At 45.4% G+C, this 27,267-nt stretch overlaps 2 protein-coding genes and 1 pseudogene across 11 annotated transcripts in view; 2 read left to right on the forward strand and 1 right to left on the reverse strand.

The window, feature by feature from the left end:
• HERC3 (HECT and RLD domain containing E3 ubiquitin protein ligase 3) overlaps positions 1–11,292 on the forward strand; it is a 44,630-nt gene extending 33,338 nt beyond the window's left edge. For 2 of the 3 annotated variants that reach the window (XM_030238904.2, XM_030238905.2), the window contains exons 18-25: positions 658–828; positions 1,448–1,591; positions 2,885–3,051; positions 4,824–4,890; positions 5,999–6,081; positions 8,127–8,310; positions 9,002–9,104; positions 9,547–11,292. In XM_030238904.2, the coding sequence (XP_030094764.2) occupies positions 658–828; positions 1,448–1,591; positions 2,885–3,051; positions 4,824–4,890; positions 5,999–6,081; positions 8,127–8,310; positions 9,002–9,104; positions 9,547–9,755 (1,128 nt within the window). In that variant the 3' untranslated portion in view covers positions 9,756–11,292. Of the gene's footprint in view, positions 1–657; positions 829–1,447; positions 1,592–2,884; positions 3,052–4,823; positions 4,891–5,945; positions 6,082–8,126; positions 8,311–9,001; positions 9,105–9,546 lie in introns of those variants that run through there. The other variant, XR_007777532.1, reaches the window with a different exon arrangement.
• A 115-nt stretch (positions 11,293–11,407) lies between these two features.
• Positions 11,408–18,771, forward strand: LOC103826048 (pre-mRNA-processing factor 6-like; annotated as a pseudogene).
• Positions 18,772–21,193: 2,422 nt separating this feature from the next.
• FAM13A (family with sequence similarity 13 member A) overlaps positions 21,194–27,267 on the reverse strand; it is a 116,547-nt gene continuing 110,473 nt past the window's right edge. For all 8 annotated transcript variants that reach the window (XM_050974126.1, XM_050974125.1, XM_050974121.1 and 5 more), the window contains 3 exons: positions 23,414–23,610; positions 22,702–22,803; positions 21,194–21,835 (listed from right to left, as the gene is read on the reverse strand). In XM_050974126.1, the coding sequence (XP_050830083.1) occupies positions 21,709–21,835; positions 22,702–22,803; positions 23,414–23,610 (426 nt within the window). In that variant the 3' untranslated portion in view covers positions 21,194–21,708. The remainder of the gene's footprint in view (positions 21,836–22,701; positions 22,804–23,413; positions 23,611–27,267) is intronic.

The following is a 27,267-nucleotide window of genomic DNA, read 5'->3' on the forward strand; positions in this document are numbered from 1 at the left end:
GTCTGGCAACATCAGGACTGCCACATGTGCATGTGGTGGAAATTTAACCTGTACAGGGAAGGGCTAGTTATGTATTTATGATAATCCAAGGATAAGGGGTCAGGTGAGGAGCTCTAAGACTGGATAAGCAGACGGAAGTCCAGGTAAGAGGACACTTGTTTTGAAATTTTTGCCTGCTGCAGGAGTGGTTGCTCCATCTAACAATGAGGTGAGTGTTGTAGACCAGCTGCTGATGCTGTTTGTGCTTGCAGGCAGCAGCTGCTGCCAGCAGCCCACCCACCCAGGTGCAGTGAGTGGCACAGCCCTGGGGCCCTCCAGGAGTGTGCTGACTGCAGGTGTCCAGCTCCAGCACCCTGTAGGTGGCAGCCAAGCCAGCTCACAGCCCAGCTGTGACTAGGGCAGCTGGCCTCTGTGCCTGTGGAAGGATTTGCTCACACAAGTCCCTCCTGAGATGGGCCCAGCATTGGGCACTGGGACCTGTGTAAGCAGGGCATACAGGCACGCACACAGTACAGAGGGAGAATGGGATTCTTCAACCCTGGAGAAACCAAAAAGGCAGAAAGGAACACCAGGCATGTAGTTGTTAACTGTTTTCCTTTCATAGGGAGAGAAAAAGGCTTAGGCATAGGCTGCTTATCACTTCTCTTCTATTTACAGGTTGCAATAAATGGTGCAAATTTGCAGAATGTCTTCATGCTTCTCACCCTGGAGCCTCTGCTGGCCAGAAGCCCTTTCCTGGTACTTCATGTTCGCAGGAGTAACTTAGTTGGTGATGCTTTAAGGGAGTTGAGCATCCATTCAGACATTGACTTGAAAAAACCTCTCAAAGTAAGTCTCCCCCATATCTTTAGCACCCTCTCATTTAGCAGACATTTCTGTAGCTTTTCAGCCATTCCCATTACCTCTTCACCAGTGTGCAGTAGCTTCTCCATAGGTGTTGCACACAGGAACATTTGGTCTAGTCAGTGCAAGGACAGAGTCTTTTTTCTGACCCCTGGAGTGCTTTGGCAGTGGATAGTTTACAAGAAGGCAAGCACAGGGTTTGCTCTCCTGGTGTGTTGAGTGTACAAGGGCCAGGGGAGGAAGTGTTTTGTGATGTTGTGCAATCTCTGGTTTGCCCTTCTACAGGAGCAGGCTGTCTACAATAGGATGTGTTTAATCTCTGAGAGATTGCCACAATCTTCAGTAGCTGCTGTCGTGCTGCTGCTTTGATTGTTGGGATGGCAGGTGGTTATTTGTGATTTGCATGAGGATTTAAACATTCTCAAAATACCTGATTTGCCACCCCTGTTCCCTTTCCGTCCCTGCAGGTGGAGCACTGAAATGAGCTTGGGTGTTGCCATGGGTTTGGGCATGTTGGTCAGATTGCTTTGCATGGCTCTCAGTTAGAGAGAGGTCTGATTCACTCAGTCTCAGCTCTGCATCCCTGTCACTGCTTTTTCTACAGGTCATCTTTGATGGTGAGGAAGCTGTTGATGCTGGAGGAGTGACAAAGGAATTTTTCCTCCTGTTGTTAAAAGAGCTACTCAACCCCATCTATGGCATGTTCACTTACTACCCAGAGTCAAACCTGCTGTGGTTTTCAGACACGGTAAGCCCTTGCCCTCTGTACATGCAGGTTGGAATAATATGCTGCATTTATAAGACAAGGAAGTTAGTGGCAAACTATGGGAAAGAAATGTTCTTCCTCTCATTTTCTACTCATGATACAATGTGAACTCTATTTTCAGTTAGTGTAAATAGGTCCATTAACCCTAGTAGAATGGTGATGGTTGTGCCTGTTAAAGAGTTGGCTCTCTCTCTTTATTCTTATCCCATAATAAAACTTGTATTAAGGATCAGGTGACAGGTTATAGAGCTCTTATTATCATGAGTGTGGTGGTCATGTGCTGTTTTACAGATTGAGAGGTTTAGGTGGTAATGGCATTAGAGTTCTGTGCTTCCCTTGCTGTTCCCGTAATTGCAGCCAATCCACTTAGCCATGCATCACTATTGCCTTCAGGATCTAAAGTTCTTAATGCTTTGTATGAGGAGGCTCTTAAGCAGCAAGAAAGGTGGAAGTAGAGGAAGGTTGTTGGTTTTGGAAGAGTCTAGAGTGCAAAATCTGTACCTGTCAGATGGCTGGAGATGGTGGTTTATGTCCTTTTCCTCACCTCCATCGGTAGCAAGGTGGGAGATGACATAGCCAGTCTTCCCTTGAGGTGTGGCTGTCCTGCTAGTGGCGTTACAGGGAAGGAAGTGGCCTGGTACCTTCAGTAACTTGTAAACAGTGTTACAGAGCATTCACTCCTAATGCCAGTGCTATAAAACAAGCCTTTTGGCACCAGGAGTGATGACAGTGTAAGCACTGAAAATGAGTCGTGTGTTGGGAACATTTAAGGAACGTGGGCAGCCAGGCTGTGCCTGCCACAGCAGCATGAGAGTCAGTGTGTGAGGAGAAGGAGGCCTGTGCTAGCACCTCTGCTGGTGTGTCTGCCTGGGTAGAGCTGTGCTGATGCAAAAGCTTTTAATAGAAAAGAGGGTGGGTAATGGGGAGAGGACCGTTAACACATTTTCTTGCAGTACATAGGCAGTAAACACTGAAGCACTGTTAGTCTCTAAATGCAGAGGGGTTTAAAAAGGAACTGAAAGGCAGGTAAGGTGGAAAGCTGCTGTTTCCACAGTGATCATGGCTTACAAAAGTAATAGAGCATGGTTTTTGAAGCTTCATTTCCATGCCACACACCACCAAGAAATTTATAACCAAAGTGGCACCTGATGGGAGCTCTCTGACTCTGTCCCAGTTGGAAAAGCAGGGTCTGGCTTCTTAGTGCATGGAGGAAAGGGTACTGTGCATTGCACCAGTGACAGTGTCTCATCAGGATTTCTCTGTGTGGTTTTGCAGTGTTTTGTTGAACACAACTGGTTTCACTTGATTGGCATCATATGTGGTCTTGCAATCTACAATTTCACAGTGGTAGACCTTCACTTTCCCTTGGCTCTGTACAAAAAACTCTTGAACGTGAAGCCTTGCCTAGAGGATTTGAAGGAGCTGTCCCCTACAGAAGGAAGGTACGAAAATCAAAATTGGCAGCTTTTCTGGAAGGTAGACCCTCCAGCTGAGAACAGGAAGTGCCAAACTAGATAAAAGCTGATGCATAAAACACCTCCTGGTCTTTTTGAGTAACTGATTCATTTGGGTGACTGTGAAAACATGAGCTGGTGGTGGGTTTTGTGTACAACTTCTCTCCCACAGGCTATGGGATCAATCTGCTTAGGCTCCCACCCTCCTACCCCAGAAACTGGGTACCAACACAGCCAAAAGGACACCTCCCACACCCCCTTTTTGAGAGCAGGGGTGGAAGCCTGTCCCTGCCCTGTGTGGTTGTGTGCATGATCCCAGATCCTGGTCTCAGCCTTTCCCCTCGAGCTCAGACTAGCAAGCAGGGAGCTGTGTGTAGAGCTGTGAATCGTCACATCCATGAGCCAGAGTAGCTCTGATCTGCTCCCATGACAGGAAGAAGTTGAGTGGAGTGAAAGAATTATTTTTCCAATTGATATGTTGAATCTTTTCTACCTAATTCCATATGGGTACTGGTTCCCCCTGACACTCAGAAGATCCCACTGTCTGACTGCTGTCTTATTTCTGTTTCTGAGTTGCCATCTGTTCATCTACACAAAGTGACAGCTGTATTTTTCAATACTGAGGTAAAATGCCAGGAAGACAGCAGCAGGATTTTGGGGGGTAGCAGAGTATTTTCTATATGATGGGCACACAGATACAGTCCACCTCTGTCTCTCTCCATTCCCTCAGACCTTTGTGTGGTGATGACATAGAATTAGAACTTTAGAACTAGGAACGTAATTCTTTTCCAAAGCCAAGATCATTTGTCTTGGTTTGGAAAGACAGGTGGCTGCTAAAGAAGGCAGGAGCCTCCCCTGAAATGGAGAACGCAAACTCTCCCCACCCCTCTGAATTGCTATGAATTTTAAATTAAGGGGCTCTCAGGCAAAAAATATGGGAGCAGGAAATAACAGTTCTTTAATAGGGGAGGGAAAAAAATGAAAGGATGAAATAAAACAATGCAGTACACTAGAACAACACTGACAGAGTCAGAACTCAACCTGACACCCTGTGGGTCAGGGTGTTGGTAGCAGTCCAGTTGGAAAAGTTGCTGCAGTCCTCCTGGAGTGTCAGGTGTGGTTCTATTGGAACAGGGGGTCCTGTAGGAAAGGGTGTAGTCTTCCTCCACAGATCTGTGGAAGTAGAAGAAGCAGCTGTTTCTCTGGGAAATCCAGTGGAGAAGCCGTGCTGGTGTGTCGGAATCTCCAGATTATATCTGGGTACCAATGCCTGGCTCCTCCCTCTGGGCGGAGCATCTCACAATGGGATGCCACAGTTCTTATCAGCCATGCAGTGACGTTCAATAGCCTGTTATCAGCAGGTGTCCCCTCCTGAGGAAGGAGTGATTATGATCACTCAGAGAGAGAGGTAAGGAGAATTGCCCACTTGACACAAGACAACTGCCATACAGATGGCAATAGAATACATCTTGCCTTGCAATCTGGAACGTCATTAAAGATGATCCATGAACTAGGTAATCATAGACTGTATTGATAGTTTCTGTGAACTGGCATTTATCCTTCTTCTAACAAAGTATCTTTTTAGTTGAGGTGTATTTTCTTTCTTACTGCTTCAGGTGACTCAGATTCTCTCTTGCAATCTTACTACCCAGATAAATGATGTTGTTTACTTCTCCTGAATTTGTTTTCCCTGTTAGAGATATGGCTTTTAAAATCTCTGATTATTCTTTTTTTCATTTCTTTCCCTACTTGTTATTCAGGAGTCTCCAGCAACTTTTAGATTACCCTGGGGAAGATGTGGAGGAGACATTCTGTTTGAATTTTACAGTAAGACACATTTGACATATCAGCTCTCTGATTGCTTGGTACAGTTGAAGCCTATCTATATTTTCATGTGTATTCTGGCTGATTCCAAATGGCTGTAGCACACAGCCCATGCTAATGTTAATACGTTCTTTGCTCTCAACTCCCTTCTTTTGTATGTATGTGGTCCTAAAAACTGAGGTAGTAAGTAGATTAAGTTGAGTTGTTTTCAAAATAGCCTTGTTGTCACTGTTCAAAGACCTGGTGCTCTAACAGGTTGTGAGTGATGGGTTCATCTTGAGCTGGATCATTTTTTGACTCTCTGTCCAAGGCCTGCCCTGGGGTAAAAACAAGGTACCATAAAACTGCTCCACACTGCGAAGAACCTTGCTGAGCAAGGAGAGCGGTGCCCATTTCCTTTTTGCATGAATGAGGGCACATAAGCTCTCCTAGGTCAAATTTACTTCTGGAGTGAGTCAGACCTGCATCTGACTGTGTCTCCTGCAGCACAGAGCTGTAACTTGGGATGAGACCATGAAGCCATTGTGATGGTAATGCAGGCTGTGTAAAAAAAGAATGCCTTTAAAGTAACAAAAGAAACTCTTCTCCAAATTCTTTTTCACACTTAAGGGCCTCTTTTGTCTATGACCCTTTTGCATTCTTTATAGGTAACCAGTTAGTGTACAGAGTGTAGGTTTGTACTGCTGCCATCCTTGGCTGGCAGAAGCAGGAAAATGTGTCATTTATTTTTCCAGTGAGAGAGGATGCTGCATTTCTGTTTAAAAAGGGAATCCTTTTTATTGCCAGGAGTCATGAGCTTAGTTAAAAACAGTTAGTTTTTAGTTACCAATCTCCTGGGGTTTTTTCCCCAGGAAATTTACCTAAAATAATTTTTATTCCTTTCTAAGTTCACATTTCAACTTCATAGCAGTCCAACTGCAAACATAGGTGATGGTGGGTGGTGAAGCACACAAGGTACTGAGAACAGAGAACAGAAGTTTCTGCACATACCATTTTCTCTGGCCCACCCTTTACATGCCAGTCCTCAGCTGTCTAAGAGTACTCTGTCTTTCTTACAGGCACATGCCCTGGAAAATACTTCTGGTAACATTAATTTCCTGGTTTTGTACAGATCTGCAGGGAAAGCTATGGTGTGACAGAGCAGAAGAACCTGATTGAAGATGGAGATAAAATTCTGGTGCAGAAGGACAACAGGCAAGTGGGGCACCTGTGGGGGTGGACTCGTGCTTGTGGTGGTCATGTGCCACAGAAACTCTGGCTGAAGGGAAATGTGGGGGCTAATTAGCAGTCACTGTGAACAGGTTTAAAGACCAGTTGCTCAAAAGTTGCTGGGCACTGGTGGCACTTGAACAAAAATCAAGTTTTCATCATCTTTTCACCAATGTTTGGGAAACGTACTGTGCACTTTGATTGGCATCTTCCCTATAAAAGGCCTCTGTGTAGACCCTTGGTAGTTTTTCTCATTTTAAGTAGACACGGGAGACATGATTTTGGCCCAGGTTAATACCCCTGATGGCTCAGAGGGGAACTGTATGTGACCAACAAAACTGAGCCTGGCAGACTTGTTTGTACTTCTAATTCTGGAGCCGGAAACTTTCCTTTGGGCACAGCCTGACTCCCATCCCTGATCACAGCCAGAAGGACCTGCTGTACTTGGATTGGATCCCTTTCCATTTGACTGAACACCCCAAAGTTATTACTAGCACAGCTGCCATTCCCCCCTCCTTATTTTTGTCCAGCTGCTGAACTATTTTCTTCCCATAATCTTGTAATTGGATTTCTACAAGTGCCTTTATTACTTGAAGCAGTGTTCACATTCTTTCTCTGCTGGCAAAACATTGTGATCCAGTGACTACTCAGCAGCATGGCTAGGACTTGTTCTAGGATTGCTGAAGACCTTGCTGGCAAGGCTGGAGATGAAGTAATTTCCTATTAATCTGATTATTTAAAAGGGTTTTGAATGTGTCTGAAGCCATTGCTATAGCAAAAGCTTTGTCTGTGTTACTTCTTACCTATTTTGCTACTGCCCAAAATGGTGCAATTACACTGGTAAAGAGCTGCCTCCATGCAAAACCCACATGGGTTTCTGTCTCCCTGCAAAGATAAGATGGATTTCAGGTAAAACAGGAGTGTTTAACCTACCCCTGCAACAGTGAAGGAAAGACAAAAACTGCCAGCATTAGAACCCTTTAGGTTTTTAGGGTTGGGCATATACATTCTAAAGAGAACCTACCTTTTTTTTGCTCTATGCCTTCCAGTACACTTGGGAAGAGCACCAGGGTTAACTACTGGAACTGTTTATTAAGTCAGGATCGGAAACAAGGGAAGAAAATCCTTAAGGAGAAAGGCTAGTGTGTAGTTCCACCAGCTTAACATTCCAAAATTCAGTTGCTTTATCCTGACTGGAGTTCTGAACTCAAGCTAACCTCTAAATCCAAGTCTAGACATGACTGTCAATTTACCTTACAGTGCTTAATGACTTCCTCCACCTCTGCATTTAGAGGCCAGGGACCAATTTGCCACCCTATGGCCTGAGTAGTTTGTTGTGTACTTGTCTGTAGGCACTGCCCTTCCCATGTGAGGAAAGTTCATTGGGACCTGGGGAATGCACAGGATTGCTGTAACTAACAAGTGCAGAGTAGGAAATGTCTGCATTTTCCCTTTTTCCTTTGGAGTTCATAAAATGTTCTGGATGCAGAGTTCATGACCGTAACAGCCAGAGAGGAATTAAGCAACAGTTAAGTGCTTAATCAGCTTGAATTTCCCTAATGCTCAGGTGACTATGGGGAAAATGACAATAAAACAAATGCACTGGAAAATAACTCCCCCTTTGGTATATGATTTTTTAGTCCAGGTTTTTGGTTTTGTTAGTCTGCTTCCTTATTTCCTTTTTATTTCCTCACCTGTCCCTTGCTGCTTTTGCATAGTGGTGAGAACTCCACCAAATGGCAAAAATGTTTCTTCTAGTTGTCAGCTCCTCAGCTTTACTGGTGGCAGAGAGCCTAGGAGACCTCCCATGCCACCATTGCCAGGGAGTAAGCAGACACACGGTGGCATTTGCTGCTGAACACTCTGTCCGTGTTCAGTGACTTGGTGAGAAGAGGGCAGTGGGTTGAGGCTGCTGGAGATTCTTGTTTGCAAAACACTTTACAAGCAGAAGCAGGAAAACTTGGCAGTGCTGCTGCTTAGACATGTGATTAAAAGTGCTTTCCTCTGCCTGCTTTCTCTCAATGCATTAGGGAAGAATTTGTCGAAGCCTACGTCAATTACATCTTCAACGTCTCCATCCACGAGTGGTACACGGCCTTTTCTACTGGCTTCCTGAAAGTGTGTGGTGGGAAGGTACTGGAGCTCTTCCAGCCCACAGAGCTCAGGGCCATGATAGTTGGAAACAGTAACTACAACTGGGAGGAACTGGAGGAGGTAAAGCTTCACTCTTGTACTCTTTTTTATTTTGCACAGGTGGCAGGATTGTGCAGTTGCTTGAGGCGGGCATTAGTCTGTGTCAGGAGAAGGGATAAGCTGTGATGCTTGTTTTTTTTTTTCATGCTTCTTGTACACCTTGCTGCCATTCACATGAAAAGTTTCTCACTTTGCTGGCCTGCTACAGATAAAGCTCAGGGAGGAAATTCAGGATGAGGAAGGACAGGGAGAAGTACTTCCATCTGCTTTTTTTAGGGATGAAATCTATGACCGAAGGGAGGACAGAAAGGGTCTTCACCTGTAGTAAAACTCCACTGCACAAGGGCAAAAACTACACAAGTATTCAAAGGGGAGTCAGGACACCCAGAAGGGGTTGTATCCTCTCAAAATCCATAGACCAGCAAGTCACAGTGCAGAGTGTGTGATCCTGTTCATAAATTCAGCCTGTGAAAGGCACTCTGGAATGGCTCTCCACGCTTGTAATTAGCTGAAAAGCAGAAGGCTAATGTCTGCCTTCCTCACATTGCCAGAGAGCCCTGGCCATGTCATTGCCCATCACCCATCCTGTGTTCCCTTTCAAAGCTATCAGGCACAGCTCTAATGTCAGATATTAGAAAAGATCAGGTCCGAGTTCTGCTTAGTCTTTGCTTTCTGGTGCCACCTGAAAATGTGGTATCTTGGTTTTTAATAGAGCGCTGTCTATAAGGGAGACTACACTGCCACACACCCAACTGTGAGAATGTTCTGGGAGACCTTCCATGAATTTCCCTTGGAAAAGAAGAAGAAATTTCTCTGTAAGTATCTTGCAGTGGTGCAGAATTGAAAGACTCGGGTGGGAGTGGCTGCAGAGCTTCATTGCACTGAGTTGGGTGATCCAGCGTGAGTGACAATATCTGCTAGTCAGAGCTGGGGCTTCTCTCTATTGTAGTTCTTTCCCTTCTGTCCTGGCCACCTAGCTGGCTCTAGGTGGACCTGCTTGAGCAGGGGGTTGGCTCTGAGGACTTCCAGAGGTCCCTTCAACCTCAGCCACTTAGATTCTGTGACAGATAAAGGATAAGATAAGACGGATAAGAAGGATAAAGTCCAGTGCTGTGCTGCAGCTCCCCTGGGAGCCAGCCAGGTGCTGCATGGACTTCAGTCAGGATTTCAGCCCCTCCAGGCAGGTGGGGCTGAACTTTTCCTGGTGGGAGGTCCCTCAGCTGTCCCACCTGCCCGGCCTCCCTTGTGCCTCTGCAGTATTCCTGACGGGCAGCGACCGCATCCCCATCTACGGCATGTCCAGCCTGCGCATCATCATCCAGTCGACGCCCAGCGGGGAGCAGTACCTGCCCGTGGCTCACACCTGCTACAACCTGCTGGACCTGCCCAAGTACAGCAGCAAGGAGATCCTCAGCGCCCGCCTCGTGCAGGCCATCGACCACTACGAGGGCTTCAGCTTGGCCTGACCCCGCGGGGCCGGCGCGGACTCTTGGGTGCTGAGCAGCAGAACGATGGGCTTGGGATTTATTTTTGTAAGGGAATAGATCTGAACTACATTTTTTTTTTTTTTTGGGAGGGGGGTAAATATAAACAATAATAATAGAGATGATGCAGTCTCAGCCTGATGCTGCCAGCATTTTTTGGGGCTTCAGCAGGGAGAGGCTCTTGCTTTGAATTTTTTCATCTGCTGAACAAAACCAGTTCAGTGGGCATTTCTGTTGATCCCCTCCAACTTGACATCACTGCCCTCCTGGCAATTCCTTGTAGTTTGCTTTTGTTGCCCCCATACACACACACACTCTTACCTCTTATTTTAGTTCAGTTGAAATATTTTGATGTCCCTTGCATTTAGGGTATGGTGGAAATAGGATGAAATAGTGATCTCCTCTTCGAAAAGCTGTGATTTCCCCCACACCCTTTTTTCCTCCTTTTTTTAAATGCAAGCTGGTTCTTGCTTGCTTTGAATAGAAATATCTCCTCTGCCCTTCAGACCTTGGTGGATGGTACTGGGCTGGGATGTCATTTGTGACCCAGAGCGGTGCATTAGTGATGTTCCATCTGTTTGCACCAGGATGTCTCATGGAAAATATAGTAGTTTACAGAGGTTGGCTTGTTTTTCCTCACTTGTATTGAAATTTGTTTTAAAGCTTCTCAAAGAAGCCTCAGAATCCCTCTGGAGTGGGGTTTGTGTTCAGGCTTGTGGAAGGACAAACCCTGCCTATCACAGCAGGTTTCTCTAAATGCGGCCCTCTTTTTCCATCCCAACAGCCCAGCTACTCCAATACAAGGTGAGGTGGCTGCTTTTACTGCTGCCACCTTTGTCCAGAGGAGCTGTGTGCATGGATGTGTGAGTGCAGGGGTGTGTGAGTGTGAGAGATGTGTGCAATCTCTCCAGTCTCATCAGGTCAGGTCAAAGAAAGGAGTAGAAGATACACATTTGAGTGATAGCCCCCTGTCTGGAGATTGGTTTGATCTTTGCAATTAGGCTTATTACTTTGCTGTTTGAGAACAGCCCTCGCTCTTGGCAGCTGTTTTGCCAGGGGGCCTGAAGGACATTCTGTATGAATTAGACTGAAAATGTAGAAAAATCTCTACCTAAATCTATGCTGTATAATTGGAGAGCTTTTGTCCTCTTTTCCTCAGTCTCACTGCCCCATTAAGTGAAGTTTGAATGATTTTTCTCCTTTCTCCCTTGCCATTTTTCAGATCTTGGTGTAAATCTCATTTTAAGCCTAGGGTGGTTTTGACATTGACTTGTTATTAGGACATAGTATTTATGCACCATGTTCAATTTACAGTATTGAACTTTGCACCTCATTACAAAAGGTTTTAGGCTTCTGGATTGTTCTTTTTTTTAAAGACGAGCTGTGGGCTACATTGAGAGCCCCCCAGCCTCTTTCTAATGCAGCATTGAAGACAAATATACAATTATATCAAATGTTTATTTTCGATGTGTGTGTACATAGTACAGTATTATGCAATAAATTTGATGTTTAATTCTGATGGAGTGCCTGCCTTTCCATGTGGGGAGCAGAGGAGAGGCTGCTCCAGGCACCAGCACTGCCTCTCCCCCTGTCCTGTCTCAGACAAAAGGAAGTCCTCTGAGGAAGAGCTTGGACTTGAGACCAGCCCTCAGTCATTCCATCAATGCATTTGTAGTTAGACACATATATTGCACATACTTATTTGTTTAGGTGGATGGATCATATGTGGACAAAGGAGTAGGCACATATCCTCTTATATACAGTGTAATGTGTGCTCCTTACTGTGTGACCTGTATTATTGTGTAAGGTCTAGCTACTCTTGTATCTAGTGTATATAGTCTATATTTTGTATATAGTGGGTTGCATTGTTGTATATAACACTTATTGCACTACAGAGGTAAGTGTGCATATATTTTATATATTATATAAATGCAAAATGTGTGTATATCTGTATTTATACATCAGATATCTCTTTTCCAGTAGCAAGTGTCAACCCTGTTCAGCTGAGGAGGAGGAGGAGGCAGGAAGGGGCCAGGGCTGTTGAGGACTTTATGAGCCACTTTATTGGGCTGAGCCATGTTTGGCAGCATCCCACACAGAACAGAAGCTGTCACCAAACACCTGCAGTCAAAATAGTTGTATTTTCTTGTTTTCTACAAAACACAAAGCATACACATAATGTTTTTCAATCTATTAATGTTTAAAAGGACACCATTGATTCAGTTTGAAGTTGCTTTTACATAAATCATGTAAACAGACCCGAGTCTAGAGTCACTGAGATGTCATTAGCTGGGGAATGCATTCCCAAGTTGCTTTTGTACACCAAATGAAGTCTGAAGAAAAGGGATTATTAACAATTTTTTTTTTCAGTCAGGCACCCACACCTACCCTGGTACTGGCTTCTGCACTCAGCCTACCCCAGTATTTGCTGTATACCAAGTTATTTGCAAAATTATGTGTTGCTTGATGTATGTACATATTTGTTATTCTAGGAGCTGGTTCCCTGCATGCATGTGTTCAAAGAGAAGCACAAGGATCATACACTTGCTGACCATACAAGGTCCAGCAAGTTTTCCACTCCCCATGCTGTGAGTGACCATGCAGGTTGGTGAAACTTGACTGCCCTCTCCAAGAGCTGGAGATGTCAATCCACTCCATTCTCTAAGGGCAAGAGCTTTTTCCATTAATCCTCTAAATGTAAGGCACCAAGACATGCAGTAGGGGTGTGGGGTGAGTTGTCCAATTTGGACTCACAGAGCCAATTCCTGTGTCTTCCACCCCAAGCAAAGGGCCTCTGACACCACATGCTGTGGCAGTCAAAGGCACCAAAACCCTGGTAAACACCTGAGGGAGAAACAGGAGAAGCCCAGGAAATCCTGCTCGGCCATCAGCACAATTAATTGTGCTACACCAGGCCCACTCTGCCCCATTTACTCCCCTTCTACCACCTGTGGGCTACTTTGTGCTTCTCCAGATGTTTCATTTTATACTTCTCCCTGCTGACATTTTTTTTTGACTCAACCTGTAACAGTTTTGGTCTGGTTGCCCAGCTCTCACCTCAGCAGCAGCAGTCAATCACTGACTTGCAAACAGCTCCCAAGACAGCTCCTCAGGCAGGAGGATGGCTGGTAGCACTTAGCCTCTGAAACTTGCACACACCAAAAATAACAACCAGTGTATCAGCAAAATGATTAAAAGAAAAATGCTTTAATTTCACTGCCATGAACAGAAACAGCCATTATTCAACTGTTTACTCAGGAGTAAACAGAACAAAACCAAATGCACCTTTTTAGAATGACAAGTTTTCCCTCTGTCTTTCAGTCCTGCAAGCTTATTTGGTGCACCACCCGTTCATGGCCAGCATTTACATTTTAATGATTTATTATACCACAATGTGGTAACACAGACACGTGTCCAAGGCTGCCCCCGTGGATGGGAAGCTCAGCAGACCCTACTGCCATCCTACAGCAGACAGTTTTGTTCTAGTGACATGGAAAGAGGTTGTCTTAACACTAAACAGCTTATTTATATCACATAAAGTACGATTTTGTACAGTACTTCACACCTTTTAAAAAACACAGTCTTTTATTTAATATTCTCCTGTCAATAATCACTGATGTTGGCACAGACAGATCATCAAACAAAATGCACAGCTCTTGCTTAGATTGACCTGGTGTGGTGGGGCAAACATAATTTCTGGCTGTTTGGGAAGTGGGAAGTTAAATTGTCTGTGTACGAGATAAAGACAATGTTTTAGTGCTCAGGAGTCTTCCTCCTGTGCAGGTTTGGGAGAGGGGAGTCACAGCACTGCAAACTCAGGACAAAGTTCAGCATTGGCATGTATATTTCCAGGACTGGAATTCTAAAATTAACTTCTTTCTGATAATCTTTGCCCGCAGTTCCCTTCACAAGGAGGCAGCTTAAGTTTTGCTTTGTTTTTGCCACAGGAAAGGACTTGAACAGTTCAAAAAGAGATGGCTAGGTGTGTTTCTTTTTTTTTTTTTTTTTCCTTTTAATGTACAATCTCCATTAATAGGTTTTGTTACTATTAGTTTTCAAAGTTCAAAAATATAAACTCTCTAAAGTGCATAACTGTACTTACATTTTATAGAAACTATGTAAAATTCTAGCAATATACCATGTAAACAGCAGTAACTAAGCATCAGAAAATGCTACAATCTCATCAGTTTAAAAATAAAGTTCCCTACATATCATTTATCAAGACTTGTCAGGGGAAAAACCCAGCTGTTGAGGGGTGTCTCAGGTTACAATGGAAGATGTAACCAAAAGTATCTATTACCAGCTGTTAAAACCAGGTGGGGCACTCTTCTTTTCTCTTCCATGACCCATCCCTCAGAACTCCAGGGGGATATCTTCTGATAATGGGCTGTTGTGTCTTATAGCATGATAAAATTACATCCTCTCATTGTGAGATGCTCCACCCAGGGGGAGGAGCCAAGCATTCCTGCCTGGATATAATCTGATATTTGGAGCACTACAAGCAGCCTTTTTCCACTGGATTCCCAGAGGAAGACCAGGCCTATCTACACCCCCACTGGACCTTCAGAGGAAAACACCCTTCTCCAGGATCACTGTTTCAACAGAACCACATCTGTCACTCCAGGAGGACTGCAGCCACCATTCCGATTGGACTGCTACCAACACCCTGACCCACAGGTTGTCGGGTTGTATTCTGACTCTGTCAGTGCTTTTGTACTCCTGCATTTTATTTTAATTTTCCTAGTAACCGTTAGTTCTGACCTGGGGTCTCCAACTGGTTTGCTTTCAGACTATCACAGGGGGTTCAGTTTCTTTCCTTTTGTTCCTTTTTACTTACAGAATTTTTTCCCATCAGTTGCTAGGAAACATTAACGACTGGCTTCTTCAGAAAAACAGGCTACTTAAGGAAAACAAAAGAAGTGGCCAAGCTCAGGGGAGGAGGGCATCTGGTTGCACATCTGTTATCTGGGAGTTTCTCTCTGAGGGGCAGAGATACCATGAGGATTGGGCAGGTAAAAGACAGGGCTGGGGCAGCTGCTAGCTCTGGGTTTCAGAGGACAGTCGGAGCTGCTGTTTGGGGAAGGGAATTAGCTCCTGCTGCTGCTTCCACTGCTGCTTTCCCGGCTGCCGTTCCTGGCTCTGCTCTGGTCTGCCTTTGGTCTCACCTCAGCACCACCATCATGAACAACAAGAAGCAGCTGTTCCTGGGCATGCCCACGCCCCTGGGCTACCTGCCAGAACTGGGCCATGGAGCCACGGGTTTCACCACCCGCTCTGATATTGGCCCTGCCCGCGATGCCAGTGACCCCATGGGTGACTGGCATGCCCTGCCAGGCAAGAGAACTCTGGGGGACCAGATGAAGAAGAACCAGAAGACAGCAGATGATGATGATGGAGGTTTGAATGACACCAACTACAATGAGTTCAATGGCTATGCTGGGAGCCTACGAAAAAGATGATGAAGAAGCAGATGTGTTTATGCAGCTTTGGATAAGAGGATGGATGAACGCAAGAAAGAAAGGAGGGAACAATGAGAAAAACAGGAAATAGAAAAGTACCGTACAGAATGACCCAAAATTCAACAGCAGTTCTCAGACTTGAAATGGAAATTAGCGGAAGTTCCTGAGGAGGAGTGGGTGAGTATTCCCAAGGTTGGGGATGCCAGGAACAAGTGGCAGAGGAATCCTTGTTATGAGAAGCTGACTCCTGTCCCTGACAGCTTCTTTGCAAAACATTTGCAGTCATGGGAGAATCACGCTTCCATAGACCCATACCAGACACAATTTGGTGGACTGAATACTCTGTATCCAGTTTGAATACTCCATACCCAGAGGAATGATGCCAGGCTTGATGAGACCTGGGCAGGTGAATTGGAAATGAGGAAGACGGGCCAAGCCAGGAACACCTTGGTGGATATGAGGCTAAGTCAGGTGTCGGACTTGGTGAGTGGCCAGACTGTGGTGGACCCAAAAGGATATCTGACAGACTTGAATTCTATGATTCCCACACACAGAGGAGATATCAATGATCTCAAAAAAGCCTGTTTGCTCCTGAAATCTGTCCCAGAGACCAATCCTTATCATCCACCAGCCTGGATATCATCAGCCCAACTGAAGAAGGTGACTGGCAAACTCCAGGTGGCTCAAAACCTCATCATGAAAGGAGCAGAGATGTGCCCTAAGAGTGAAAATGTTTGGTTGGAAGCTGCTTGGCTTCAGCCAGGAGATACAGCCAAGGCTGTTGTGGTCCAGGCCACGCGGCACCTGCCACAGTCTGTGCGGATCTATACCAGAGCAGCAGAGCTGGAGACAGATATCCATGCCAAGAAACTTGTCCTTAGGAAAGCCCTTGAGCATGTCCCGTACTCGGTGTATTTGTGGAAAGCAGCTGTGGAGCTGGAGGAACCTGAGGATGCCAGGATCATGCTGAGTGGGGCTGTGGAGTGCTGTCCAACCAGTGTTGAATTGTGGCTGGCACTGGCAAGGCTGGAGACGTATGAGAACGCTCGTAAAGTCCTTAACAAAGCCCGGGAGAATATCCCAACGGATCGTCACATCTGAAGGATTACTGCTGCCAAACTGGAGGAAGCCAATGGAAATACCCAGATGGTAGAGAAAATCATTGACAGAGCCATCACATCTCTCAGGGCTAAGGGTCCGGAAATCAACAGGGAGCAGTGGATACAAGATGCCGAGGAATGTGATAAAGCTGGAAGTGTAGCCACATGCCAGGCAATTGTGAGAGCTGTGATTGGGATTGGGATCAAGGAAGATCAGAAACACACCTGGACGGAAGATGCAGACAGTTGTGTTGCTCAAAATGCCCTGGAGTATGCCCGAGCTGTTTATGCCTATGCCTTGCAAGTCTTCCCTAGCAAGAAGAGTGTGTGGCTGCGAGCAGCCTACTTTGAAAAGAGCCACGGAAGCAGGGAATCTTGGAGGCTATTTTGATGTGACAGTGAGCTGTTGCTCACTGTCCCAAAACAGAGGTGCTATGGCTCATGGGAGCCAAATACAAGTGGCTGGCGGGAGATGTGCCAGCAGCCAGAAGCATCTTGGTCCTGGCTTTCCAGGCCAACCCCAACAGTGAGGAGATCTGGCTGGCTGCTGTGAAGCTTGAGTCAGAGAACAGTGAGTATGAAAGAGCGAGGAGGCTGCTGGCAAAGGCTCACAGCAGTGCCCCCACAGCAAGGGTCTTCATGAAGTCTGTGAAGTTGGAATGGGTGCTTGGGAACATTGTTGCAGCCCAGGAGCTCTGTGAGGAAGCCCTGAAGCACTATAAGGGCTTCCCCAAACTGTGGATGATGAAAGGACAAATTGAAGAACAAAAAGAGCTGGTAGAGAAAGCTCAGGAGGTTTATAATGAAGGGTTGAAGAAGTGCCCCCATTCCATACCCCTGTGGCTTTTGCTGTCCAGGCTGGAGGAGAAAGTCAGGCAGCTGACTAGAGCAAGAGCTGTCTTAGAAAAGTCTCGCCTGAAAAATCCCAAGAATCCAGACCTCTGGTTGGAGTCTGTATACTTGGAGTGCCGAGCTGGGCTGAAGAACATTGCTAATAGTCTGATAGCCAAGGCCCTGCAAGAGTGCCCCAATTCAGGAATCCTGTGGTCAGAAGCAGTTTTCCTTGAAGCGTGACTGCGACGAAAGACCAAGAGTGTGGATGCTCTCAAGAAGTGTGAACATGCTATTCTGGAGTGAGCATAAAATAACCAAGGCCAGGGAGTGGTTCCACCACACAGTGAAGACAGACTCTGACCTGGGGGATGCCTGGGCCTTCTTTTACAAATCTGAGCTCAAGCATGGCACAAAGGAACAACAAGAAGAGGTGAGGAAGTGCTGTGAGAATGCTGAACCTCACCACGGAGAGCTCTGATGTGGTGTCTCCAAGGACATAGAAAACTGGCAGAAAAAGACTGGAGAGATTCTTCTGCTTGTGGCAGCCAAGCTGAAAAATACATTCTAGAGTGTGCTGGCCTCAGCTGCCTCAGAGGTCCCTGTAGGACTTAACCTGCCCTTTCAGTGACACAGATTTTGAAGGACATTGTTGAGGCTTAGGTTTCTTTCCTTTTGTTCCTTTTTACTTACAGAATTTTTTCCCATAAGTTGCCAGAAAACATTAATGACTGAGTACTTAAGAAAAACAAAAGTAGTGGCCAAGCTCAGGAGAGGAGGGCATCTGGTTGCATTATCTGGGAGATTCTCTCCTGGGGGAGAGATACTGTGAGAATTGTGCAGGTAATGGGCGGGCTGAGGCAGCTGCTGGCTAGCTCTCTTGTCTTTGGAGGATGGGAACTCAGCATCTCTGAAAAGCTAAGCCCTAGGTCACCACACAAGTCCTCTGGACTGTTTGGAAATACAAAATTCAGTCTTTGCTGGTTTTATATGGAACAGTCAATTCTGCAATTAATAAAAAAACAATCCAAGCTATGAGTGCCCATCCCAAGTGCTTTCACTAATACATCTCTGCATTACCCCATGTCCTGGGGTGACTTTATGATGCTTTTATCTCCACTCATCTGTTCTGTTTATGCAGGGTATTAAGTTCCACACCTTTAAGGCTGGTTCTGAGAGCGAAGGGGGCGGCAGGAGAAGTGCAGTGTTTGTTATCAGAAGCTGCACTGGCTGCCCCGCATCCCGGTCCTGGACTGTGCTGGCTGCAGAACGGATGGGGACAGAGCTCTCTTTTGCCTTTTAGTTAGTTTTTAGCTAGCTGAATTCCGTGGACTGTGGCTTTTCCTTTTCCTGGAACTGTTCAAAACTGCTTTGGACCAAAATCTCAGAAGAACACCAGGAGTTCACGTCTGTGGCCCACTGGGGCTGGGATGCTGCATTCCAGTGTCAGAGGAACTGGGAGACATGCAGCAAGCTGAGCTACGCTCCCCAGAAAGAACTTTCTGAATTTGCCATCACTTCAGAACAACAAGAGGTTTTATTGTTTGGTATTGTTCATTTTTCATGTTTGTTGGTGCTGTTTGTTGAATAAACAGTTTTTTCCACTTTTTTCCAAGGAAATCTTTTCCCGAACCAGTTGGGGCAATTTGCCCTAAACCAGGACACCCACCCTGCCTAGCAAAGGGCACGTGCAGCCCATGACCACCTTTGGAAGAGTTTAAAGGATCCTGAAGAGACCAAAACAGAAGCAATTTTGGCAAGAACACACAAAGCACACATAGCAAGTGAAAGGGGATAAAGCACCCTTATGTAAGTCCCACAAACTAAATACTAAATTTGTGAACCCACTTGCCCTTAATAAAGAAGGAAGGGGGAGAAGTTGTTCTGGGAGTCCTTTTGGCTCCTCTGGTGTGACATGCATGAGGCCTGGGTATAACCAACACTGGATTTCATCTTGGTTATTTGGCTTCTGTACATTGGCAATGATCCCCCGGGGAGCTGAAGAAAGCACTACAGAAGTGCCCTCCCTTGGGTATCAGGGTGGAGCCTGGCTCAGGCCAGACCAAGGGGTGCACATAAGCCTCTGGCGTGGAAGAGTGAGCCCAGGTGTCCCAGGATGGCAGAACTGTGAGCCCTCAGTGACTTGGTGTCCCTGAAATTGGGGCCTCTCTCTCCTTCAGGCAGCACCTGTGTGACATGAGCACCTTGTTGGGGGTTAGGTTCATTTTCTTTTGTTCCTTCTTACCTATAGAATTTTTCCCATAAGTTGCTAAGAAACAATAACTACTGGGTACTTATGGGCACTTAAGAAAAACAAAGAAGTGACCAAGCTCAGGTATCTGGTAGCATTTCTCTCATCTGGGGGGATTTCTCTCCAAGGGGCAGAGATACCCTGAGAACTGGGCAAGTAAAGGGATGGGGGCAGTGGCTGCTCTCACTCTCTCCCTCTCAGTATCAGAGGACAGTCAAGCTGTTGCTTACTGCAGGGAGGATTCACTGTCACTGCCAGAGCCCAGTCCTGTACTGCTTCTTCATTTCAGGGGTGAGCCTCTGCTTGTGAGAGCGGCTACTGAATGGAGACCTTATTAACACGGACCTCACTAAAAGAAAGACCTATCCCCATCTGCTTGGGTGCCCAGGATCCTGAGCTCACCCCTCTGAGCCCTGCTGGGAGCTGGGCCACCTCTGTCCCACCCTCACTGCTTCTTTGGCACTGCTCCGAGCTTTCACTGCACTGTTGCCCCGCACCCCTGCCTGCCCATAGTTCCAGCCACAGCTCCGGAATATCTTCTGATTCATCTCCTCTACCACACCGGGATTGTTTTCCTCATTGTTTTCTCAGAGTCCTGCTGGGGCACTGGGATTGGCTGTCCTAGGGTTTGTGGAGCAAAGCCTCTCTTCCCTCCTTTCCCTCCCTTCCTGTGTGGGCCCAGCCGCCATCCCCGTGCGCTGTCTGAGCTCACAGCACAGCGCCCCCTGCAGGCCCGGGGGAATCACTGCACCAGCCCCGCCCGGCCAGGAGCCAGCAGCGCCCCTGCTGGCCGTGCCCAGAACTGCACCAGAGGGGACAGTGCTGCAGCGGAAAGGCTGGGACTGGGTTCCAGGTTCTGTCTGGGGTTAATGCTGTGTTGTTGTTGTTGTTTGTTTGCTTTATTGTACACACTAGTAAAGAACTGTTATTCTTATCCTCATATCTTTGCCTGAGAACCCCTTAATTTCAAAAATTATAATAATTCGGAAGGAGAGGGTTTACATTTTACACTTCAAGGGAGGCTCCTGCCTTTCTTGGCAGATACCTGTCTTTCAAACCAAGACACACCTGAATCAGGTGTACCAAGACTTTCTCTTCTGAAAGTCATAAACAAATTTGGAAACAGTAAATTGTCAAAGCTTGCACTTGAGACAGGTGCCCTTTCCACTGGCAGAGCACAGCTCCATGCTCTCAGTTTCCTGCGGTATCCTCTGGGAAGAAAAGCCCATCCTCTGCTGCCACCATCAGTGTTGCTACTGCAGCCCACACAGGAGTGATGTGCACAAAAGAAGAAAATACAGGTGAGTTTGTGGGATACCTGTGTGGACTGCTCAGCTTGGGCTCAGGTGTCTGTATCACGATGAAGCACACATACTAATTGGGTGGGTCTTCCACATACCTACCACATATTTGACACCAGATATTTAACCAACCACCAAAATCCCAAGGGTTTCTGACCTAAAGCTTTTAAAATCTCTTCTCTGTTGCCCAAACATGGTCAGAAGGTCTCAGTATCACCCTCCAAGCAGAACAAGCTGGTAAGAACCTTGGCTCCATGGCTCATTTTCTTTACCATCCCAAACATGCAGGTACTTCCTTCTACTCCGGTTGAATTGGCCATCAAAAACATGGGAAGAAAACCCAAGCCTGGGCAAAACTGCAACTCACACCAGCTCAAGCCTGGGCAAAACTGCAACTCACACCAGCTCTTGCTGATGACCAGGAGAGATTATTACAGCATTTCTCTACAGCAACAGAAGATGCTGGACTCCAAACAGGTCAAAAGTCTGAGCAAATCTTTACTGTAGCTACAGGAAAACAGTCTTGGTGCTGCCTGACCTGTGCCCTAACATGAGATTGGTCAGGGCACTTGTCTGTTCAACTCAAATAGAAGCTATTTGATGATTTCATTACTATTAATCCTATTTTGCCTCTTGCTATAATATCCTGGGAAAAAAGAACAGGATGGCTGGCTTTGATATTCTAAATATTACAGGATCTGTAAGCAAATCAATACAGAAGGATCCCTTCAGTGCAGTCACTGAGCGCAGTGTTGTGCCTCCTACACTGGCAAACTCCATTTTGGGCATCAGGCCTGGAGAAACAGTGGGCAACAGCAAATGTAGAGAGTTACAGAAATCCACCTTTCCTCCCTCTCCCACCTCTGGGAATGACCCTTCAGTTCCCAGGGAGCTCCTCAGCTCTCCCAGTCAGGCTCCCGCTGCATCCACTTCATGCATTTGTCCGTTTGGTGCTCTCTCCTCCTTGTTTATTGGCAAAAACAATCTCCTCCTTTACATGATCTTGGAGCTAATATCTCTCTTACTGATCAGGACTTCCAGCAGCCTCAGCTTGGCCTTAACCTGCTTGTATTCATTGTACTCTTCAGCCATGGGACTGCGGTCTTCTTTCTGCACATTCCTAGTGGGAGTGAAAGCAGACCATGAAGATTTCTGAAACAGGAAGCCTCCCTCAGCAGCCTCCCTCGCTCCACTGACAAGACCTACAAAGTAGCTCCTCTCCCCCACTCCTGATCAGACCAAAACATTTATCCTTTGAGAGAAAAAACAAACAAAAAAAGGGGCAAACAAGCTGCTCCAACAAAGTGTGAGATGCTTGTGTGCTGAGGCTGAGCACAACCCCACAGTTCCAAATGCAAAATCCTACTTAAAACATGCCCTGCTTCTCTGAAATCACCAGCTCTGCAAAACAGCTGGAAAACACTCCAGGAGCCATCAGAGTGCCAGCCTGTGAGCCTGGCCAAATAAAATACAGCCTCCCCTGTCTTGGCACCACAGCACTTACACAAACAGGCACACTCATGCAAAAGAAAGATGGTATTTGATCAGATTGCTCTTGGCTTACAGGAACGTTTTAAATTTTCAGAGATTTTACAAAAGCCCCTAAGGATGATGGCTGGTAGCAAGAAACAGACAAGATAATTTAAGAGTATAAATATATGAAAACATTCTTTCAGCTCATTAATGAGGGACATATTTTAAAACAATAAAACCAATTACACTAAAGCAGAAATACTTGATAAAACTAGTGTCTGAATACCTCACAGACAAGCAAGAATAGGACAGAAATCACTAGGGAAAAAACTAGTTATTTTAACATTGAATAACTCTTCCACCTTTCTAAATGTGGGTAAAGTAATGATAATGATTGTGAAGAAGAAATACATAATACTAAATTCAGGTAACTTTCCGTATTTGGAGATCTTTGTAAATGCAAAACAGATGAAAAGTAGCTGAAGAACAGAGAGGCAGCTGAGAAATTGTTACCTTCCATTTTGTCGGAAAAAGTTATCTTCAAAGTCTCTCAATTTTTTTCTGATTCGCTTTTTCTCTTCCCTGACTTCTTGGAGCTGCTCTAACAGTTCAGGGCTGTTGGGTTTAAAGATAAATGAGATTATCCATATGTATGCAATAAAGCCAGGAAACATACAGTAAACCTAAAAATGTTTAGTTGTACATATGCCAAACAATGGAGCTGCTCCTGGAAGGAGCTCTGGCAACCTCACATAACTTAAAACAAAAAGCTCTCTGAATTTAGTTCAGCAAAATGATCATAGTCTTAAGCTGCAGCTTCTAAGGAGGGCAAGTGTGCACTTCACAATTTACCACTTATCTCCTGCAGATGGGTCTGGTTTTGGTGACTTTTTATAGGATCAAATTCAACGGTCACAACTTAGGGCTACCACCCTCGCATGTATGCGCCAGACTTGAAAACAGCAAAGCTAGTTCCACTTGACCTCTCCAAAACATGAAAAACCTTCTGGAGTGCAGGGTTTTCATGATGAAGGCATGCCAGTGGTGGAGTCTTTGGGTCTTCCCAAACCCTTTCCTATGAAGGTCTATCGCATTTAAAAATGAAACATGAAAATTTCTGGCTCAGATCATAAATAGAAAAAAAACCCTTAGACACTCTTCTGACAAATAAAATACTATCTTAGCAAGAAAAAACTTTTTGCAGTTGCCTGTGAATTCAACATACATGGATGCTTCATGGAGATTTGAAAGCCCCATATCCTGACTGTTCCTAGATGGCATCTTATCATCCACCGGGGAAACAAAGCCGTCAGCATCATCTTCTAGTTGATCCAAGAAGCTGCGCAAACTGAAATCTGTTTTTATGGTAATTGTGAGATCTGGCTTCACATTGCTGTCCTCCTCAGAGCCTTCCTCTTCTTCCTACACACAGGGACAGAGCACCCCCACAACAAGACAGGTTATTGCTTCCCTTCTCAGGAACAGGCTCCTCCTCTTACCACATGCACTCGGGAACAAGAAGTGGAAAGGCAGAGCAAACACTTCAATTGCCAAGCAATACACAGGACACCAGAAGGCCATCAGTAAGACACCCTAGAACCAAAGCATGACAGAGAAATTGCCACCACAAACTCAAATTGGTTAAGGAGACCCAGAGCGACACAACTGAGAGAAAAAAATACTTGGGGTTCAGAGCAACCTGTTGCTTTGTTTAGTTTGTGTATTCTCACAAAAAGGAACCCAGTTACAGATGTTACACATATTGTCCAAAGCACACCAGCCATCCTCTGCATTTCCCTGCAAACATTTCCCAGCATAGAGACTGGCAGGTTAAAATGTGTAATTTTCTCTCAAAAGATGCAGCTCAACAGCTCTCTCTAATGGCTGAATTCAAGACCTCAAATGCTCATACAGTGATACCAGTGAGCTCAGATGAATCTTACAATTACACAAATGTGGGATATGATTGACTGTAAAAGGACTGCTGCTGCTAACATGTTCAAACATTAGCTCTGACCATTTTTCTGGCATACACTAAAAACTGGACTGGAAACTCTGCACAGTGCAATTTCCCATTTCCTCAATGCACACTGATGAACTGGTTGTATTCCAATTTTTTAAAAAAATTTATAGGCATGAGATTTGAAAGTCCCTGCTGCACTTGGTATTCACCAGTTCACTGTGTTCTCAAAAGTAGGGCTTGTCCTGTGACACTGTCCAGAAATAATTTTAATTATCAGGGAATGAGGCCCAGTCTCTTATGTACTGAGACATATCTAGAAGGCAGTTTTCAACCTTCAGGTAAGGAATGAGGCTACTTAGAGAAAGCAGCAAATGCCAGCATGGACAGTAAATCTCTCAAATATGTATGTATGTGTGTGTAAATGTATTTCTTTTACAGCCATGTAACTCTAGCCAGGAAGGATCTAAGCACATGAATATCTTTAAAAGCTTTTGGGGGCTAATATCACTTAAGTCTTCAAGACGAAAATGTATAGTAGCACTGGGATCAAAAGCAGACATTTTCTTGATTTGTTTTTTCATAAGATTCCTTGTGAATAGTTCAACTATTCCTAAGAGACTGGTCCCATATTTCAAGCAAAAAGGGAGAAGGCAACAGCAAGACCTGGCTTAGTCCCATTAAACCCTCTGTGATTTATAAATGTATACATTTAAATTAAATTATAGTTTGCCCAGAGTTTTAATTTAAAGCTCTAGGCCATGATGATACATTGCAAAGCCACAGGCTGAAAATTACAACCAAGACTGAGGCTGCAGGGTGAAAAAACATTATCTGGGAAGAAGTTTTGAGTAGCAATAATAACAAAAGACATAGAGAAGTTTGAATGCATCTTAGGAAAATCTGCAGGGAATGTGTGGAAGTTGAAGCAATATTTAGCACATGATTAGACAAGACCCATTTCTCCAGACATCAGCTGTACAGTTTAAACAGAAAGCACAAACCAGCAGCCATGTACTCTTAAGCCCTACCAACAACTCCAGGCTGAACTGGGGAGGGGAGACCACCTTTCACTGCATTTTCCCTGTCCCCAGGAGTGTCCCCCTGCCCAGACTGGGAAGGGCTGCAGCAGGAGAACACAGGTACTGCTGTGCCACGGAGGAGGATTTGCTAAGTCAGTCTGAGCAGTGAAAGCAGCACACTTTGCTTCAGAGAAATCTCTCTGGCAACAGAGGAGGAGCTCCCATGCCTGTTTCTGGGAGAGCTCCTGCAAAGAAAGCAAAGGGACAATTTCCATAAGCAGCATGACAAAGCTGCTCCTGAGGACTGATGCAAGGTGTTTTCCTCACAGATACCCATGAGCCTTTCTTGCCTCGCTGCAGACACAACACACTGCCTGAGCCAGCAAGCAGCTCAGGAGACAGCCTCCTGCCATGGGAGGCCACAGGAGGAAAAGAAAGTGTAGAAATTTCATTTAGACCTCAGAGTCAACACACTGCATCTGGTTCTCACAAGACCTCTGAAATAATTTTGCTCTTAAATAGAAAGGAGTGAATTAAAAAGGATTTTTAGCCAGAACTCCAACAGAAAAGGCCCTCTAAGGCTTTCCCTCTAAAGTATCACATAGGAACCTTACTTTAAACCAGCAGCAACATTTACACCTTGAACCAGAATGATCTTCATACATGAGATTCATGGAGCAGGCACCTGCTTGCATTGTCAGGCAATTATGAGGCATTCCAGAGTTACAAATGTCAAATCCCCAGAGTCTCCTATCATCGGCACTACCACAAAGCAAGAATCCCAATGATTTTTCCAACACAACATTCCAGATATTGTACCAAAATGTTTGGTAAGGTCTCCTCAAAACACCTTTTAAGTTCTTAGGCAACTGTCCCATATGCTTCAAGAAAAACTCAGCCAGAATCACACAAATACTGACATTGTCAGCAGCCTGCCCAATATTTCCCTGCCCATAATGGACCTATGCAGGAGCTAAGTTTTGGGGTCTTTTGCTAATTTCCTCTCTTTACTTCTGTTCAGTACAATGCTGCCAGATGCAGCTTCACAAAGCCCCATTTAAGTGTTAATAGGCACTTAATGTTAGCAGGCTTAAGGCTGTCATCTAAATCTTCTCCAGAAACCCCTCCAGCTTTGTATTCCCCGCAGGACACTGCTGAACTGGTTTGGTGCTGTCCTGGCACAGCATCAGCCCATGCTGGCCATCAGAGATCACCATAATTGACAGCTCTAAGTTCTCACACAGGGTGCAAGCAGTGGTGGGGAAAAATGACACACTAAAACAAAAAAACAGAAGCAAACAAAAACACTCCCCACCAGACCAGTACTGCAGGTTTGATCCAGCAGTTATCTAGAAAATACTAAGAAGCTCAGTGATCATTAACCAGCTTCCAAACAGCAGCTTAACATCTTCAATCTGCAATCTGGTATTAAAGAATATGTGCCTTGAATAGTCCATTAATATACAACCCACTGGACTCAATCACCTTGGATCTCTAAGCCTGCAGTACTTACATTTAACCAAGCTCTGGCTGGATAACAGAAATATGACCCTAATGTGCTGAAGCACTTCTCTCCCTTGTTACACTGCAAAGGCACACAAAGCAAGCCAGAGCCCAGCTCCATGCTGTGTGTCCTGGTCTGCTCTTGGACTTTATTCCTCAGGGGAAGGCCCAGTATCATAGCAATCTTCTCCACCCCGAATTATTACTCCACAGCAGCACAAGAAAAAAACACAACAATTCTGCCATCCAAATCTGACCAAGCATCAACCAGCAGAACCAAGCTGTTCTTACTTCTATCCTCATTAAGTTAAAAAGGCTCTGCACAAGGTGGTGAAAAAGAGCCTGGATAAAACAAGTGGAGGGGAGCAGGAAAGGATCCCGTAAGTGCCCCAGCTGGCTCCATGTGCGAGGGTTAGTTTTGTGAGAGCTCATTCCTGCCACGGTGCTGTGAGCAAGCCACAGAGCCTGGGAGTGAGAGAAATTACTGCAAAACAAGTTAGTGTCTTTTAAAAGAAAGGAGGAAAGCAAGAAAAAAAGCAAGGTACACGGGTAACTGTGATTTTTACTTTTTTTTTAAGCAAAATAAAATATATT

The sequence above is a fragment of the Serinus canaria genome, chromosome 4 (assembly GCF_022539315.1).
Source record: "Serinus canaria isolate serCan28SL12 chromosome 4, serCan2020, whole genome shotgun sequence".
Taxonomy (NCBI): Eukaryota; Metazoa; Chordata; class Aves; order Passeriformes; family Fringillidae; genus Serinus; species Serinus canaria.